We start from the raw sequence: 19,434 nt of genomic DNA, 5'->3' as shown, positions 1-19,434 counted from the left end.
CTTGGTAAGACTTACGTTAATGCGCATGCGCGGGAATCATCTTTGACTATTCGAGAATTCGCGCCGAACACCATTACTACGCAGTTCGTCGAGAAGTGCAGTGTTTCTTTCAAGGAGTCAATGTTTTGTACGAATGACAGGTAATTATTTCATTATTTATTTTCTTTTTCTGATTTTTAGATCGAATGAAAGTATTATAATTATATATAATGAAATAATATAAGTTATATATAATAAAGAAAAAAAAATGTATATATGATGTGTGTGTGTATATATATATATATGTCATAATGAATGAATATTTTAATGTATATATATATATATATATATATATATATATATATATATTATAATGAATGCATATATAATATAATGAATGTTTTTAGCATATTTTTTCATGAAAACATTAAAATACAAAAAATGTAAAAACTGCCGAATTCTTTTTTTAAGTTTTTTTTTTTAATACGATTATTATAAATTTTGTAAAGAAATTTGAGAAAATATAATAAATCGATATCTTAAATAATACGGATGAATTCTCACGAAAGTATGGTTGTGTTGGTCTTGAATAATAAAATGTAAACTTCCGTATCATTAAGCAGCACGGCCTCGAATTATTATTCATCATATATATAACTACATGTAAATGAAGCGACTTTATGCAAAAAAAAAAGATGCAATGTCAGGATTGAAGGAAAAAAAAAATAATCTAAAAAATTTCATCGTCTCATCTCGAAGTTCAATAAACTCATAAAAATGAAGGTAATTATATACAAATTTTGTTTTTCTTTTTATTTTTACTAGGACAACTTGAGACTAGAGAAACAGCATCGAATTGAAGAAAATTGAAGAAAAATGGAAGGAACAATGACTGAATTCGAAGAGAACGTGTCCTTCGATGCCGACGACCCGGACTTTGCTCCTAAGGTTACACATATCGTGGTTGCACAGACCGTCTTTCGTAGCATGCATTTTACCGATATTACCTTCGGAGTCGACAAACGTGAGTATAATATATTTCACATGTTCCATCATGAATACTATAGTGAATGAATACTGTGTTGGAACTTTCTAAAAATTTCCTTGAAATTTTAACTTGCCGAGCACGATTTATCCTTATCGATCATGTTGTTACAATTCTTACTAAGATAATTCATAATTTCTTTTTTTTTATGGCAACGAGAGATTCTATTTTACCGATCGATTTTTGTTCTTTTTTTTTTAAATGATTACTTCCCCTGTGGATCGTGGATAGAATATATCCACAGTATCCCCTGCTTGTCGTAAAAAGCGATTAATAAGGGTTCAGTGTTGGGCTGACAACCCAATCTCGCTAAAACTCACTTATTACGAAAACTTCAAGAAGAAAAACCGGACTGAGTCACTGGTGCAAACTCCTGAAGGAGACTGAGGTTCATTATGGGCTGTAGTAACAATGCGTGGAAGAATGATAGAATAATAATACTAATGTATTATCTTTTTTCTATTTCTTCTTTAAAGGATCAAATTCTTTAGTTCACATTTTTCTATACCAAAACTTGATACGAATAAGTTAGAACGGGGACGAAATCTAAATAGTGTAGATACATATATATAAAGTTTAGATTGCATATATATGTATACGCAACACATACAGTCCATAATTTTCTACAGATATACTTTTAGAAAAAAGTCCTATCAAGTTATCGACTTGTTAACTAATATTTTATCGAGAGATAAAATCTACCGTTATCATGAATTAATGATAGTAAGATTGAAATTATAAAACTTAGAATTTTTACGAATATAAATAAGTAGAACAATTTTTTTATCAATGATGTAGTTTCAATGGTCAACGCTAGATGGCAATATATGAATAGTTCATCAGAATAGGTCGATCAGTAAAAAGTTGTTAACCCTGAAATTTCTATTAATATATTACCCAAAATATTTTGATAGATAACGGTATATTCGAACTATTTGTATAAATAAATATTTCAGTTATTTATTAAAATATAAGAAAAAGTATTCTTTAAGATAAGAATATTTTTCATCAGCTTTGATGTCATCATCACGAAAAGATAAGAAAGCAAAAGAGAATAAATGTAATTTTCCGCTGATACAGGTCGGAAAGTTTATCGAAGACCCCCCACATATGCATGTTACTTAATTTATAACATTCTTATTTGATGGCTTTTGTTGCTTATGTCATGATAGATTTCGAGATAATATTTTTTGTTCTTTTTTCTTATTAAACAGAGAAAGTAGTACAATCATTGGGATCTCGATAAAACGAGGCTCCTTTTCTGTGCTTTTGTTTTTTGATGATAAACATGTCTCTTGTATTGTATTCAGCGATTATATATCAATTTTTTTGTCGTCGACTACTTCGAAATAACATGTTCAGTTTATATATGATAACTATATTATCGATAGAGAATGAGAGAGAGAGAGAGAGAGAGAGAGAGAGAGAAAACTTGGATTTCTTTGTTTTTTGTTATCTTTTTCTTTTAATTTAAAATTCGAGACAACTCGTCTAGCGGTCATTCAAGGAAATCCAAGTTCTATTTCGATCTCGTTGTCGTTCGTGTCTACCACGTTGCAATATTCTAGACACACGCGCAAAAGGGGACAGGCAATTTCCTTAAACGAAGGAAGTGAACGATAGCCTAACCTTCTCACCATCAGGGGTCACAACCTGAATGGAACGTTACGAGCTTTGAAACATACGATCACACGGTCGACACGTGCAAGCTCTTTGACCTCTTCAACACGATCGATTTCGCTTTAATACGTACACGCACACACACACATACACCATGCACATACGCATGAATCACAACAATATTTGATTGTCGAACTTTCTCGAATCTAGTTGTAAGATTCCTTTACTTTAATTAAATCACTTTGTCAAATTATTTTTATTATTAATTTCGATAAAAACGTAACATAAATTTTTACTAAATTACTAAAATGTGGTGATAGTAGTAGTAGAAATAGTAGTAGTAGTAGTAGTGTGTGGTAGTATAGTGATAGTATAGTGGTGTGGTAATAATAATAGATATAATAATAATAATAATAACAACAACAATAATAATAAAATCTTTTTTATATTATTGTAATTTCGATTAAGACAAGAAATATAAAATACGTTCTATAATCTCGTTAGAAAAGCTCAAGTTATTAGAAAAGTCATTAAGTATGAACCTTAACCTATCGGTTTTCTTTCTTTTCGAATTACCTTTTACGGAAGTTGATTAAAGTAGGCGGGAGAAAAAAAGAAGCATTCAATGTTAAGCATCGTTGCTGGACTTTGATAGAATTATTAATAAATTTTCAATCAGACGAGAGAGGAAAATTCTTCTCGTATCATGAGTAATAGAAGGAATCTTTTTAAAGGTCAAGCTCTGACCTCTAAAGGGGAGTAATTATAGGTTAGAATGTATCTCCTAAGAGACGAATCCTTTCTATTTCCGAGTAATTTTGACAAAATTGATAAATTCTTTTATTCCTTAGAATTTTCTCAACAATTGATTCGTCATTCGTGCATTAATATTGATCTGCATCGCTCAGTATTATTTGTAAACAAATGAGAGCAGTCCAACGACACTAGCGAGTCACGTGGTAATAGTATGTTTCTATCTTTGTCTGTCTGTCCCTCTTTTTTCTTTTTCTTTCTCTCTCTCTTTCTTTGTGTTATCTCTCTCTGTCTATCTTATACATACACGCAGTTTCGTTCGCTTTGTATATCAACCGTTTCTTATCGGTATTCATTAGTCCAATAAACTTTAATCAAGTTGCTCGGCTACGAGAAGAGGAAAAAGGTTTCAAGGTCTCGGCTTATTGGCGCTTAGCTGATCGTACGACGACTTTGCTAACTACGCGACAGAAATATTCTGACGTAACGACGATCTATGACTTTGCTCGAAGGATATTCCTAACGATTCTTCGTATAATCGCGGAAATCAAATTCTTTTTATATTTTTGTCTTTCTTCTTTTTCTCTTTTTTATGAAATTTGGAGATTACAAAAGCATATTTTCGAGAAGTGAACGAGGAAAAACGTCGATTGAGAAACAAAATCCATCACGTGAGCGTTAAACTAATCTATGCAGATTACTTAAAACTAAATGGAATTTTATCAAATCATACATATGTATATATCATTTGTTATCATATGTATATATTAAGTTCAAACATATTATAGGAAAGTTTGTTAAAAAAATAATGAAGCTAAGTATTTTTATTTTTGTATTTTAACTTGTTAATATTTTCTTAATAAATTACGAAATATGAAATAAATTATACAAAAAGAAAAAATAATAATAATAATTAGTTCAAATATTTGTACTTTGTACTTTAATTCATGAATATATTTATATGAAATTTCATGCAAAATTTATTAATTATAATTAATAAAAGGAAAGTCTTTTATTTCTCGAAAGAAATATTTTGGTTTTGTACTTCAAGTCCTGAGATATATTGATACTAAATTCTTTTCCATATGAATCAAACATAGAAATGGAACTTTCCCTTTCTAAAAAAAATTCTTTCTAAGTTAAAAGTGAATAAGAAGAAAGAAAGAAAGAAAGAAAGAAAGAAAGAAAGAAAGAAAGAAAGAAAGAAAAGGGCCTTCGAGAAAAGCCGATCGTAAGGTTCTTGCCCGAGCCTTGGAATGTTGCTTGGCGAGGAGTTCGCTGGAAAAGAAGAGGAGAGGAGAGGAGTTTGGGAGAGAGCGGAAAGGAAGGGAGGAAGGGAGGGGTTTGAGTTCTCACAAAAAACAGCATCCCTTCTTCGAATTCTCTTTAGCCCAGAGTGGAAGTTGATGCAGTTTAAATACTAACAATTTTACTGACGATTTGAAAGATATTAGATTATGAAATTCGAGTTTCTTTTTATCGTTATTTGAACGTGAAGAAAGACGTATTTTATCAAGATCGAATATTTTAACAAGTATTACTCGTATCTTTGTCTATATATCTATATACTTGTACACATACATAGATATTCATGTATATGAATTTGGACTTAAACGTGTATATGTATATGTATGTCGTGTATGTGTGGAATTGTAGATATAAATGTATATATTAATTTGGACTTGAATAGATACGTATCTAGGTGTATTTTGTGTAGGTTAAGTACAGGAAATACGTACATAATCTAAAAAGAAAATGATTACGCAGAGAGATGGGGAGTCCTGTTACTCGAAAGATTTTATCATTTTGATTTCTTCAAAGATCGTATCTTTCTCCAATCGATTAATATTACAAACTCGATTCGATTCCTTTGAAGGAGACCAGATTGAACTGGTTTCATTTAAAAAGACCGCGTCAAGAGAGTATAGAATATCTACATAACTATTAGACGTTAGATGCGATAAAAATCATCGCGTGAATTTACGAGTGATAAATTTTTTTAAGACAACCATTGGTCGTCTCTCTTTTGATATTTTTTAATTTATTTTCGATTTCTTTTATATAATCGATAATAACGATAATAATCTTTAATGGGATTAAAAATAATTGAAGGAAAACGGCATATTACCGACTGAGCCTGGGATTAACTAATGAGCAATTTTTCTTACGAAAAAAAAGGAAAGAAAAGAAAAGAAAAGAGAAGAAAAGAGAAGATCATATTCTCACGTGACTAAACATCTTTTTCACGTAAATACGAGTATTTGTCTTATCTTGACGCAGGTGATCACGAGTGTAGCAGTATCGTATATGCATGATTGAATATATGACACTTAGTGTTAAAAGATGTACGTGCTCGTGCAAAGAAAATCGTTGAAAACCTCTTTTCATTTTTATTGATAAACTTATCAAAAGGTTAATTCTTTATATGTATAATTATCTTATAAATATTAGTATTAATTAATCCGATAACAAACTTCATCGCTTTTTTTTGTATTATTATTTAATTTTAACCTTGCGTTACGTCCTTTCCTTCGTTTTATTTAGTTTCTTCCTAATTGGTCGATATTTGTTATTAAAAAATTAATGGACCAATGAAAAGAATTTGTATAAAATCAAATCGACAAAATGATTTAATTCGATCTATTTTAAATCATTAATCGTAATAGATGATTTGAATTTCTTTAAATCAAAAGGACGTGAGCTTTTTACGTATAGTCGTCACATTGAAAACTACATGAATGTTAGGTATAATAAATGGCATTCGTCAGCATAGCAAACCCACCTACGATCTTTAAGCATGCGATTCACAACTCGTGACTACGCCATCTCTACCATGAAAATATCATACAAATTCCTCAATGAATAGAAATCCTCGATCGAGAGAAAATATCTTGACAAAAAAATCTTCCTGATATTTTTGGATATTTGTATGTATGTATATATAACGTCATTTCTTAGAAAAAAGAAACAAGATCTCTCTAACCGAAAAAGATGGTTTTTTTCAGTTTCATTTTCATAAGAATACATACCACGTTTGTGCTGATTGTAAATATGAGATTTTTCCTTCTCATGTTTTCAGTTAGAATCTTTTTTACCGATCATGTTTATTATAGGATCATTCAATAAGTATACAAAATTTACACAAAAATAAAATTTAATACAAAAAAGAAACTTTTACCAAAATATAATTAACAATTTTTATCAAAACTTTAGCACGACGAAAATGATTATCAATACGTTGGATAAATATACATATCATATTAAAATGTGAAAGCGATTAACTAATAAAAGAATATAAAAATGACTAAGTAAGCGATCTGAAAATGGTATGATTTCACATTATTAATGTATATATATCATTGGTATATGCCAAGAAGATGAAACCTTTGACCAATGGACACAGCAAGATTGCTTAGCAGCACATCGAACGATGTAAAATGACTACTACGGATTTAAATTCTTTTCGTTCTTTTTTACGTTTCGTGATAATATAATTAATTTCTTGATTGATCCAGTTTATTCTGCTACTGTGATAATAAGAATAATGATGATGATGATGATGATGATGATGATAATGATAATGATGATGATGATGATGATGATGATGATGATGATGATGATGATGATGATGATGATGATGATGATTATGGTGGTGGTGGTGGTGGTGGTGGTGTAGTATATATATATTCGAGCAAGAGAGACAAGGGTAATGAAACGTGTTCTATAAAGTAAATTCAATCGAAACAATGCGTTTCTCTTCGGCAACGTACTACACGTTCAGTGCGCGCGTCGAAAGAATAAAAAAGAAAAAAACATGCATGAGTGAGGGGCGTGTCAGAGCAAAGTGACGTTACTGACGACGGGGGACGGCAGCCCCCTCCACTCCTCATCTCTCTGTGCCACTCGTCGGCCCACTTGGGCGACAGCCTTCTTTCTGTTCGGTTGTCCCACTCCACCGCCTACCCCACTCTTCACGCTCTCTCACTCTACCTACACTTTTCACTCTCTTCCTACGTTCACTCATGTACACATCGCAGGTTATAAAAGTACCCTGCGCAATCGTCAGACTCTTAGTCAATTCTCGAACGTATCTGAGTGTGTACATGTCTCTCTCTTTCTACCATTACGTTTATTCAATTTGAATTTCGAAGAAAATTTCAACCGTAAACCTCCTTGCGTGTATACATCTCTTGAAATTCCACGAAGTCGGAAGCAGTTGCAGCCTTGCTTCCTTCTCGGAAGTATTTATCTGGGAATTGTTTTCTATCCTCGTTATTTCCTCCTTCAGTTTTTCTAAGGATTACTTCTAATACGTAAGTTTATATACATACATATATATATATATATATATATTTGATATTAGAATTTCTTTTTGTTTGGAAAAAGATATTAGGATGTTTTGTTTTATTATTAACGTATATATGTAATAAGATATTTGTCATATATTATTATAGATATAATTACAATATTTACATAGATCTATGTATACGTAAGAAAGAGATTAGAAAGTTGCATTTTTAAGAACGTTTCATGTTGAAGTCATCGTTGTGTCGTCGTCGTGAGAACGATACTACTCTCGAAGGACGCCATTTTCGCTCGCTTTCACCTCACTAGCCTCGTCCCTCTACTTTTTCTCTTTTCCTCTTTCTCTCTCTCTCTCTCTCTCTCTCTCTCTCTCTCTCTCTCTCTCTCCCGCCCGCTCCCTCCCTCTCTCTCTCTCTCACTCATTCTTTCCCTCTTTTTCCTCTCAGTATACATTATACATTATCGACTTCGTTTCCATAAAAAAATGACATCAGTGACAATAGATTTGATTAGATTCTATTGAAAAATAATGTTTTTATTTTCAATCGCATGATTATCATTTACGACGCGTTGTACCATCGATTCGATCAATACTTTAACTTATGTATTCGCAACCAACTTCAGCTTGGTCCTTCCGTTCTCCGGATTTAACGTTAAAGCTCCCTCTCCTTCTCTCTTTCTCCCCCCCCTCTCTCTTTCTCTCTCGTGCTTTATCGAGCTGTTTGTGGACATCGACCGTTATACATTGATCGCATTTAAAGGTGACACAATATCATCATCATAACTTTATTACATTCTGTTTAACCTTTTTAAGAATGTATGATATATTCACTTTCAATTATTCTTTATACTTATATCTCGTGTGTCCTATGTGTAATTACTCGAATGTGCGTTTTAAAGTTAAATTCTATGGAAACGTCAATATAAATTTCTTCCAAATGATATGAATTCTTCAACGTTGTTCGGAAGTCACGCGATATACACGAGAAAAAAGAAAACAATTGACCAGTTCTGAACCGTACCAGGCACCATATTCGATTAGAGTCTATCTTTATCTCTCTTGATGAATGGCAACACGAAGATAAGAAAAAATGTAGAACTTTATTGTTATCTTATGACAATTTTCCGATTATTACATGTAACAAAATTTGTAAGTTCGTTTCGATCAAATATATGTTACGTGATTCGGGGATATTCTTTCAAACGACTTAATTACCTTCTTACATAAACTTATATAAATTTCCTACTAACACGTATATTTTAGAGTAGTCTCTCATGCGAAATCACGCTATTCTTCTTTATTGATCGTATTTTTTTCTTGCGTCTTCCAGTGTTGTCGATCTAATTCAAGACGAGCCTATCAGTCATTTTATAATATTATTTTGTTTTGTTTTTTTAAATGGAATTTTTCTAATCTTTTATTATCAATCGAATTTGCCATTCTATTTCATTAATTAACCTTATAAATGATTAGTTAAACAATTGTATTAATTATAGGTAGTATTTTGTTTTAGTATAATATTTATTTTGTTTCAGAAAGCATTAAGAACAAAGCGTAATATAAATTATCTAATATTAGATAAGAGTTATGGAAATTCATTTTGACAGTGGTTCTCAAACGCAATACTTTATATTTCTCGTTTTGGAAACAAAATTGTTTGTTCCTAATATATAATTATTGTCTAATATATCAAATGAAAGTTATGGAACTAAATTTGTTCTCAAACAAAATACTTCTTAGAATACTATTTCTTAGAATGATACTTCTTAGATTGAAACTTCATTGATGGTAACTAAAGAATTAAGCTTGTTCTCTCTCTCTCTCTCTCTCTTTCTCTCTCTTATAGTCGCTATTTTCAGCTATATTAGAAATAATGTCTTGATATACGTCACAAGTACGTCATCGTGGTCTTTCCTTGGTTTATCGATAACGCTTACGTATTTTACGTTGTGACCCTCGTCATCGTAACTCCCTCCCTTCTCGTTTTTTCTCTTCGCCCTGAAACATAAATTTGTTGCATAAGTTCATTACGTGTTCTTTGAATTGCGTCTTACGATCGTAATCACCCTACTAAGTAAAATAAGACGTAAAAATGCTAATCTTTTGTTTTTTGTTTTCTGAAATAGTGAGAGATAAAAGAAAAATCAGAAGAAAAAATTAGCCAATCAGAAGCAAGCTAAATGGCGGGCTTTCTCAAACAGTAATTCTTGTTGATTCAATTGGACATAACGCGCGCGCATGTGTGTGTATGAGAAAATCAGGTCGTCTAGATACAATTACAAGTTTATTTTTAAATAAATCTTATGACCTCATACTTCCTGCCAAGATTTCTCTTGTCAAGTTGAAAGAAAAGAATATTTATTTGGATGGTTTATTTTTTTTTGTTATAGTTGCAACATATCAAAACAACATGTCTGTCACTTCGGTTCAACCTCCTTCTGAAAATCTTTCACGTCATGGGTAAATTTTGGATAATTATTTACTATAATATCCATACATATGTTACTATGAATAATGCTATTTGAACTTTAACGAAGAAAAGAAAGAAATAAACTTTGTTTCTTTTCAACAGGAGTAACGTATCCCTCTCTTGTCACAGTTTATGTGATAGTGTAGACGATGGTCTTCAAGGTTCCCATCCTCAATATCAAGATACGATTCTAACCATTGAAGAACTCCGTGCTCAATTGAACTCATGCTTTACGTGAGTACTTGATTATTGATAATCAAGGAAGAAGGAAGAACAGAAAGAAAAGTAAATTTCGTTTCAAATAAAATGAAGAAGGAGGAAATGCTTTTAGAAAATCATTTGTATTAATTACATTTTGAAAGATATCATTTTAATATATTCAAACTACACAACGCCGTCGTTATTGATTTGAGAAATATTTCTTTTTTATCAGATTACATTTCGCAATAAGTCTATGGAATGTAAACATTTCGTATAGTCCCTTCTGTCAAAATACAGTGATAACATATTTTTTTTGTTATCATCATATTTTTCTTTTTTCTCATTATTTCCGTTTATTTCGACTAACATTAATATTTATTATATTTGTTAGGTGTGGGGTCTCTTGGAGCGAGGAACATGTCTCTCTTGATTGTAGTGAATGTGGTGGTTATTCTCTTCAACGACCTTGCCCACTTTGTGATGGACGTTGTCACACAGTGTGGAAACGTGATCTTACTATGGTAAAGAATATATTTTTTTTTATTCAATATTCTCATTTGTAATCACTCTTCATGCAAACACAAAGACAGTAAATGATCTTGTGCTTTTAGTCTCATGCAAGTGGTAAAGCAAGATGGATCGGTGAATGCGCTCTCAGTTGTGGACCTTCTCTCGAAGAATCTTTGGTACCAGCTTTGGAAAAGCTAAGGGCAACCTCGTGAATTTATCATTATCATTATCATCGCCATCATAATCGTCATCATCATTATCGTTGCATCATCGATATTTTCGAGCAACGTCGGCGTTATCGTCGAATCGAGCAACAATGCAATCATTGCATAAGACTTAATAATCCATTTCACTAAATCCATTTACTGTTTCTCATCATCCCGTGATCATCATCATCGGTGCGACGTGAAATGTGTGCATGTGGATTATTTTTTAGATGTATTGAGAAAGGGAGAGAGAGAAAAAAAGAGACAGAGCATTCGTACAAACTTGAACAAAAAAAATGATTCCGGAAAAATTTACAGATACACATTTCTAAATAAAATCAAAAAAAGAAAACAGTATCATTGTCATAGTAGAAAAAGAATCATTTTGATCTACTGTACTTGAGAATCCTTGTTGATTATATTACTTGGACTTGACTAAAAATAGTTTTCAAAAATCACAAAATCTCTCGAGTGTCATATTAGAAATCGACTAAGAACAAATTATTTCCATTAAGTTAAAAAAAAAAAACATTTTACTTTCTTTTTAAGTTATTCTCATTCTTTTGAGTTAACTAAAATATAATTGGACTTACATATATCATAGATAGAAAAGAAGTGTATGTGCGTGCGTGCGTGTGTGTGTGTGTGTGTGTGTCTGTCACAAAAGAGATAAGAAAGAGCAAGAAAAAATATTTCTCGGCACGAATATTAAACTAATAAATATCTCGATTTTTAAATTTAATTAAACAATTAAAAGGAGAAAAAAAGAAAAAATAAATAAAAAAAAAGTGTGTGCATGCGTATATAGTTTGAACGTTTGAAATAATTAAATTTCTTTTTATTTTCTTTTCTTTCTTTTTTTTTTTATATAATCATTAAACTTTATTCGAGTTCGTAATTAAGACGGCAGAGAAAATATAAGACTTTGGGCAGCTATAGTTAAATAAAAAAAAATAAATAAATAATTATTTGTGATTTATAGAACGCATATAAAATGAAGTGAATAAAAATGTGTGTTCTCGTTCGTGTGTAATATATGATCTTCGCTAATAATCTAACTCTAATCTAATCATTTTAAGTCTTATAATGAAGATTTCAAGATCGAAAGTCCTTTATTTTGCATTTACTATCATCATCGAATTATATTATTTGATGGAATTAATTAATTATGGAATTATTAAGCAGACTACGTGGATTCCTTTTAAAGACTGTAAGAGGAATTTTAAGAGAAGAAGAAATAATAACAAGCAGCAACAATTGCATTAACTGATTTACAAAGAAAATATTGTAACAAGTTTTATCAAACAATATCGGTTCTTTTTTTTACAAGTTAACTAAAAAATCTTTATGCCAAGATAAATTTTTTTTCTGTTTTAGATATAAGTCGGTGATTATGAAAGAGCGCTCTAAGTTAACAATTGAAGAAAATTAATTTATTGCGTAACTCATATACTAATTAATGTATGAATTAAGAAAATGTTAAAAAATTTTTTGCTTAAAGCACGCTTTCATAATCACCGTTTCATTCAATATCACGTGACAATTAGATCAAATCATATTTGGTCTTAGATGAATTCGAAGGATTATAAATAATAAAAAAATATTAGTGAAATCGTTCATTGGATCGTACGTGTCGATTACGAATATTTATTAATCACATGGCGGATAAACAACGAGCAAAGTTTTTTAAACAAACAAAATTTTTATTTTTTTTGTTTAACGTCGCTCGTTGGTACATATGGTTCCTAAATGGATTTATCGGTAGAATCTCGATAAGTCCATGTAAATTAGTCGAAAGCGGTGATATATGAAGATTCTTCTGTTTTTCATTTTTTTCATGTCTTTTTCTATTACAATTTAATAATACTAGTAATAATGATAATATTGCACATAATGATTTAATATCGACATGAATTTTCTCTTGCACAATATATTTGTCGATAACTTTTCATCGCCGCCAGTACGTATCGCTTTTTCGAACTGAAATCCATTTCTATTCATCAAATATCACATTTATCATTTAAATTGAAATTGTAAATTATGAAATTTTCAAGTAACAACAAAAATAAAAAATTGGCTTCTTGCCGACCATCTTAATTTTAAAAATTACTTTAGAAAATGTCTTCGATAGAGTAATTTTTATTTAATCTTCTTTAAAATACTTATTTATGAGGATAATATTTAAAGTATGGGCTTAATAAATGATATTTCTCGAATTGTATGTGCTTTTTCTATTGTTCGTTAATTTTATTTCCAGACGAATAGTATTTGGATGTTCCATCAACATTATTCATTTAAATTAAGGGTTGCTTGTTTACATAAAAAAAAAATACAGAGTTGTGTGTCATCAGTTAATGAGAAAATTCTTACCAATGCTTTATTGCTTATAATAATTGTAAATATTTTTATACAATTTTATTTATTCTTCATCATAACATACGCTACAAACCCATGCATATTCATTAAAGATTTAACAATAAATTGCATGCTATTACAAATGAAAAAAAAAAAAAAAAGAAAGGATTTGTGTGAAATCATTAAAAATTTACTTGTCGATTATACAAACATTTCTCTAAACTATTATATCCATGAGTATTAAGTATGTAGCCGCAAGAAGTCTGTGTACTCGTTTTGTATATAACCTTTTAAGGAGTACACGTTCCTGTAAATCCTTTAGAAAGTCTATTAAAACAATTTAAGTTTATGATCATAATTACAGTAATATTAATATAAATAATATACATACAAAACAATTTCAAATTAGTTTAGATCAGAACTTAGTTTCTTTGACATGATTTTAAGGCATATATATACTATAGACTTAATTATATATATTTTGACGATCAGTGAGAAAAAACTTTCTTATATAATTTCTCAATTTATTTAATAACTTATATTCTATATATAAAGCTGTGAATTTTTTCAAGAGGAATTATATGCAATATTTAATTTAATAAATATATGCTACTTTGTTGCAGCGCGATATACAGCAGGTACTTCTTCGCATGGTATTAAACTCACTTGAAAATATTGTTCAAAACAATATTTACTTTATCAATGAAGAACAAGCTCCTTAAAAGGTTTCTACTTTTCTCTTTTTTTTTTTTTTTCTTTTGCTCGTTCACTTTAATTATACTTTCTATAATTATTTTAAATAAACATAAAACAGGACTCTGTAGGAGATCAAACGGTTTATCATCTCGAAACAATGAAATATCAGCACCAACTTCCTACTAAGGATAACTAATCTCACCCACTAAGCGTGTAAACATTGACAAGAATTCACTTTGGTGCACTCTATTATTATCATAGTTTTTATATTGTAATAAATTAATTAATTCTTTTGTGTGTAGGTAAAGGGAGTGAACAAAATTAATTAAGATTTGTTTTCTTAATCCCAATTAACACACAATAATTTTTAGCTAAGAACAAGATGAACAATGTACTTTTTATATGTGATATGTGATATCTCGAATTTTTATAAATGATAAAGTGAATTTTGATATTAAATTAAAAATAATAGCGATCTAATAGGAACGAATTGCTGGTGGTACTGTAGCGCATTCCTGCTTGTTAAGCGTATCATCTATCACTGGCCTATACGTAATAGATACTTCTCCTGTTCTAGGATTAATAGTCGTAAGAGTATGTTTTCTCCAATGTTGATCCAACGGTTTTGCTTGTTGATTATCTAAGGGTTTACTATAATCATATTCATCAATTCTATCTTTAAAATCTTCACGAGCATGAGCTCCCCGACTTTCTTTCCTATTCTCTGCGGCTACTATTGTTTGCATAGCATTGATCATCAAATTCTGTAATTCCAGTGTTTCTACCAAATCAGAATTCCATATCAGCGATCTATCGGATAGTTTCAAATCGTCCATCTTCTTATAAAGTCCCGACATCTTTTGGCATCCTTCTTTCAAAGTTTGTGCATCTCTAAACACTGCGGCGTGTGTTTGCATAGTTTTCTGCATGCTCAGTCTTAAGTCTGCTGTGGGAAGACTACCATTAGCGTTTCTAATCCAATCCAAATTTGCAACTGTCTCTTCACCGGCATTCTAAAAGTAATATTTTAACGAATTAAAAATTAATATTTACATTGGAAAAGAAAAAAAAAAAAAAAAGAAAAAGATTTGAATTGAAAGATTGGAAAAATACTAACGGATCTCAAAGGTCCTATAGTTTCGCCAGGTTTATTTTCTTGCGCAATTGTCTTTGCACAAGCTCGACCAAACACAACGAGATCAAGTAATGAATTTGCACCAAGTCGATTAGCCCCGTGAACCGAAGCAGAAGCTGCTTCACCACATGCGTATAATCCAGGTACTATCTCGTCCTCGTCGTTCTTTCTGGTTAATACTTGACCTTTATAATTTGTTGGTACACCACCTGCAAAATTTTTCTTTATATTACATATCGAAATTTGGTAAAAATTCATCTATCCATTCGTATATCTATTCATTTTTGTTGAAAATTAGAATTTGGACTTATTTTTATACCCATATTATAATGTACAGTTGGTATAACAGGTATAGGTTCTCGTGTTACATCCACTCCAGCGAATATCATTGCAGTTTCTGAAATACCAGGTAATCTAGCTGCCAATTGTTCAGGTGGTAAATGATGTAATTGCAAATAAATGTGATCTTTTTCTGGTCCAACACCTCTACATGAAATCAAATATTAACGAGTAATTTTCATATCGTAATCATCATCGAAATCGATCTTCTCAAGGTTGTTAACTTGTTTACCTTCCTTCACGTATTTCTATGGTCATTGACCTAGAGACTACGTCTCTCGAAGCTAAATCTTTAGCAACAGGTGCATAACGTTCCATAAATCTTTCACCTTCACTATTTATCAAATAACCACCTTCTCCGCGACTACCTTCCGTTATTAAACAACCTGCACCATATATTCCTGAAATGTAAAAGTTACGATAGATTTTATCTAAAGATAAAATATCTATATAGATAAGTGATATAGTATAACAAAATGATATTCTCAGATCGATACCCGTCGGATGAAATTGTACAAATTCCAAATCTTGATTAGGTAGGTTAGCTCTTGATACCATTGCTGTACCATCTCCTGTACATGTGTGTGCGGACGTACAGGAGAAATAAGCACGTCCATAACCCCCGGTTGCTAGTACTGTGTTTTTAGCATGAAAACGATGAAGTGTACCATCCTCTAGAGAAAGTGCAATAACCCCTCTGCATTCTCCGTCTTCCATAAGTAAATCCAATGCAAAATATTCAACGAAGTAATTACAATCGTAACTTAAAGATTGCCCATAGAGTGTATGCAGCAGGGAATGTCCTGTTCTATCTGCAACACAACAACATCTGTGCGCTTGGCCTCCTTTTCCGAACTTTAGTGATTGACCTCCAAAAGCACGTTGATATATCTTTCCTGAAAAAGTAAACAAATTTTATTAAAAATATATATATTCATTTTACGTAGGTAATTTCAAGTATTGTAAATACTTTTAATCCATAAGAAAAAAGTAAAGAATAATGTAATTCATGATAAGAAAATTAACTATTTGTACAATGCATTAGAAGATGTTATTCAACGTAGAAGAAATGATATTAAAAAGAGATTCAGGACAGCATATTGTTATATCTACGTTGGTTGTACACTTATTTCTTTTAATGTTATATCTTTTAGTATTCTACTTATAATTAACAGACGTGTTATTCTGTAAGATATTTTTGTAAATGTATACTTCATATCTGGTAGTAACTTACCGTCAGAAGTCCGACTGAATGGCATACCACAATTTTCTAATTCAATGACTGCTTTAGGAGCTTCGCGTGTCATATAATGTATCGCATCCTGATCTCCAAGCCAATCAGATCCTTTCACGGTATCATACATATGCCACTGCCAATTATCTTCTTCCATATTACCCAAAGCAGCATTGATACCACCTTGAGCTGCTACGGTATGTGATCTAGTTGGAAATAATTTTGTAACCACTGCAGTTTTAAAACCTTCTGCGACCAGTCCATAAGCTGCACGTAATCCTGCACCACCTGCACCAACGACGACAGCATCGTATTTATGATCTACTAGAGGATATTGTTTAGATACTGCTTCGGATACTTTGGTAGCTCTTCCATTAGATGTGTGATGAAATTTATGTGCACCGATAACAGGTAAACCCAATTTATTCTGCAACATATGACGTTATAAACATTTAATTTTCAGAAAAGAAAATATATAGGTCAGTTTAATCTGTTCAAATCGTTAGGGATATTCTACATAACACGATATAATATTAATAATTCTTCTTTTTCAGAACACTGCTTCCACTTCATAAGAATATAAATATTTGTATCACGCATATATAAAAAAATTGATATATTTATTATTTATATATTTTGGAGAAAATTTTAATTAAAATATAACAAAAGAAATTGTTTAAATAATCGAAATGGTTTGTCATGTAATTAAATATTATGCGAGATTAATTGTATACTAGAACATTATCTATAGCAAATGAGGTTTGTTACACAACACACTAATTTATTACCAGCAGACGTTTCTTGCCATATGGATAATAACAAAATCATAAAAAGAGACATATGTACGATCGTATGACTACTTTTCTTTGTCTATTCCAACTATATCATTGTGATTAAATTCTTTCACTAATTATTAATATTTAAATCCATAAAAGTACTTTATATTCTATTATTTAAAATCTGTGGAATTAATATACATTTTTTATCAATTAATATTTCGAATTAGTCTCATCCTAATTGAACCATATCATAGTCACGATTAGTATAATTTACGTAATATGTATATATATATATATATATATATATATATATATATAAATGTGTTATGTGTTATATTATTCGACAGAATAACGAATAAAAAACGATAGCAAATTGATATATATATATTAAAATGAATTGATTATATTTTATGAACAATTTTTAAAGAATATAATATTATTTTAGGATGTATTTACGACTTAGAAGTTATGTATATATATATATATATATATATATATATATATATATATATATATATATATATATATATATATATATATATATATATATATATATATATATATATATATATATATATATATATATATATATATAAAATGAAGTTAAAATCGAAGAATGTCAGACGCTCTTTTTTGTTTTGTTCGTTCTTACAGAAAGTATGTCTTTTGTTTAAAATTGGAAAACTGAAATTCGAATAGCGCGTTACAAAGCGCATGATAGATTACAAATATCGCAAAGAGTATCCCCTATGACTTTGATTTCGTCTCTCTCTCGAGAATTCTTACGTAATATCAATACGCCCCGGCGGCGGCGGTTACTTCGTTATGTGTGCGTTGCACCATCACGAAGAAGAATTGCGCTATTGAAAATAAAAAAAATTACATAACGTTAATCGGATAAAAGAAATTAATTTCTCACCAAATTTGTCATTACTGTCGTAGTTTTTGCTGTAGTTGAAGGTGAATTTTTTGAAATAGAAGCGAAAGCCTTTAAAATCGTACTCATTTTAGTTGATTTATGTAATTTAAAACTGTGTATATGTTCAAGAGGGTAATATTTTGTTCTTCTTTTCTTTCGATCAATGTCGTGTCGTTTTCAACAACGTCGTCGTCGTCGTCGTCGTCGTCGTCGTCGCGTAGTCGTAGTCGTAGCAGTAGTTAGCCGATGTTTCCTTCCTTGTTTCACCTCGTTTGACTAAATTTTGTCTTCTCTTTCTTAAACGCCTATACAGTTACTTTCGATTGAAACGAAGTGAGGAAGAAAAATTGAACGAGTTTTAAAACCTGAAGGAGGTGCGCGAAATCACGACGACGAAACCACGATGCGTTCCAGTCGGTTGAATGCCGAGCACTACCGCAAGACCGATACAATACCAACAGCGGTGCTCATTTTCTCTAACCAATTACGTTACCATTTACGAAAACATAACCTCTGTTGTTTCTTCTTTCGTTCGAATAATTATTTTTTTCGAACATTTTTTATTTTATTTCACACAATTTTGAGTTTAATTTGTGAGAAATATTTCGAAGAGATGTGATGACGAATAAAAATGTGTATCGTTGTTACTCAACATTGAAATTTTCCCGCCTTCTCGAAAAGAATTTTCTAACTCCCCTCGCCACACATTTTCAATGCTGCCAAATATTCAAGTGGCGCCAAATTCAAAATACATGCTCCCCTTGCACGCGCGCGCAACACACTTTATTAGTGGTTCTCATTCTTTTCTTTTGTGATATTATCGAATTATTTTTTAGTATTTTTCCGTTATTTAACTATCAATGTGAATAGAATTATTTTATTAATCA

General features: G+C 30.8%; 2 protein-coding genes across 3 annotated transcripts; one reads left to right on the top strand and one right to left on the bottom strand.

The window, feature by feature from the left end:
• The first annotated feature begins 26 nt into the window (after nucleotides 1-26).
• Nucleotides 27-11,686, top strand: LOC122636824 (protein pinocchio). 2 transcript variants are annotated; one of them, XM_043828439.1, is made up of 6 exons: nucleotides 27-140; nucleotides 805-1,003; nucleotides 10,094-10,163; nucleotides 10,276-10,407; nucleotides 10,766-10,895; nucleotides 10,986-11,686. In XM_043828439.1, exons 2-6 carry the CDS (start codon nucleotides 856-858, stop codon nucleotides 11,094-11,096), a joined length of 591 nt encoding a protein of 196 aa, XP_043684374.1. In that variant the 5' UTR covers nucleotides 27-140; nucleotides 805-855; the 3' UTR covers nucleotides 11,097-11,686. The 2 variants fall into 2 exon arrangements, with proteins under 2 accessions (XP_043684374.1, XP_043684376.1); XM_043828441.1 differs by lacking the exons at nucleotides 27-140; nucleotides 805-1,003 and adding an exon at nucleotides 7,231-7,710.
• A 1,620-nt stretch (nucleotides 11,687-13,306) lies between these two features.
• On the bottom strand, nucleotides 13,307-18,994 carry LOC122636821 (succinate dehydrogenase [ubiquinone] flavoprotein subunit, mitochondrial-like). Its single transcript, XM_043828434.1, has 7 exons — nucleotides 18,548-18,994; nucleotides 16,850-17,276; nucleotides 16,113-16,511; nucleotides 15,848-16,016; nucleotides 15,596-15,762; nucleotides 15,259-15,485; nucleotides 13,307-15,154 (listed from the first exon to the last, which is right to left on the bottom strand). The coding sequence occupies exons 1-7, from the start codon at nucleotides 18,632-18,634 to the stop codon at nucleotides 14,618-14,620; spliced, it is 2,013 nt and encodes a 670-aa protein (XP_043684369.1). The 5' UTR covers nucleotides 18,635-18,994; the 3' UTR covers nucleotides 13,307-14,617.
• Between the last annotated feature and the right edge of the window lie 440 nt (nucleotides 18,995-19,434).

Source organism: Vespula pensylvanica, chromosome 23 (assembly GCF_014466175.1).
Source record: "Vespula pensylvanica isolate Volc-1 chromosome 23, ASM1446617v1, whole genome shotgun sequence".
In the NCBI taxonomy this organism is placed as follows: domain Eukaryota; kingdom Metazoa; phylum Arthropoda; class Insecta; order Hymenoptera; family Vespidae; genus Vespula; species Vespula pensylvanica.
The sequence above is the reverse complement of the archived record's forward strand: the minus strand, read 5'-3'. Positions and strand labels throughout refer to the sequence as shown.

What these genes read in the sequence shown, in the direction of transcription:
- LOC122636824 (XM_043828439.1), top strand. Translation starts at nt 856, where the DNA reads ATGGAAGGAACAATGACTGAATTCGAAGAGAACGTGTCCTTCGATGCC. An exon ending in GAAAATCTTTCACGTCATGG is followed by an intron (nt 10,164 to 10,275) that starts GTAAATTTTGGA and finishes TCTTTTCAACAG; the next exon opens with GAGTAACGTATCCCTCTCTT. An exon ending in GGAAACGTGATCTTACTATG is followed by an intron (nt 10,896 to 10,985) that starts GTAAAGAATATA and finishes TTGTGCTTTTAG; the next exon opens with TCTCATGCAAGTGGTAAAGC.
- LOC122636821 (XM_043828434.1), bottom strand. Translation starts at nt 18,634, where the DNA reads ATGAGTACGATTTTAAAGGCTTTCGCTTCTATTTCAAAAAATTCACCT. An exon ending in ATAGAAATACGTGAAGGAAG is followed by an intron (nt 15,763 to 15,847) that starts GTAAACAAGTTA and finishes GATTTCATGTAG; the next exon opens with AGGTGTTGGACCAGAAAAAG. An exon ending in AACTGTACATTATAATATGG is followed by an intron (nt 15,486 to 15,595) that starts GTATAAAAATAA and finishes AAAATTTTGCAG; the next exon opens with GTGGTGTACCAACAAATTAT.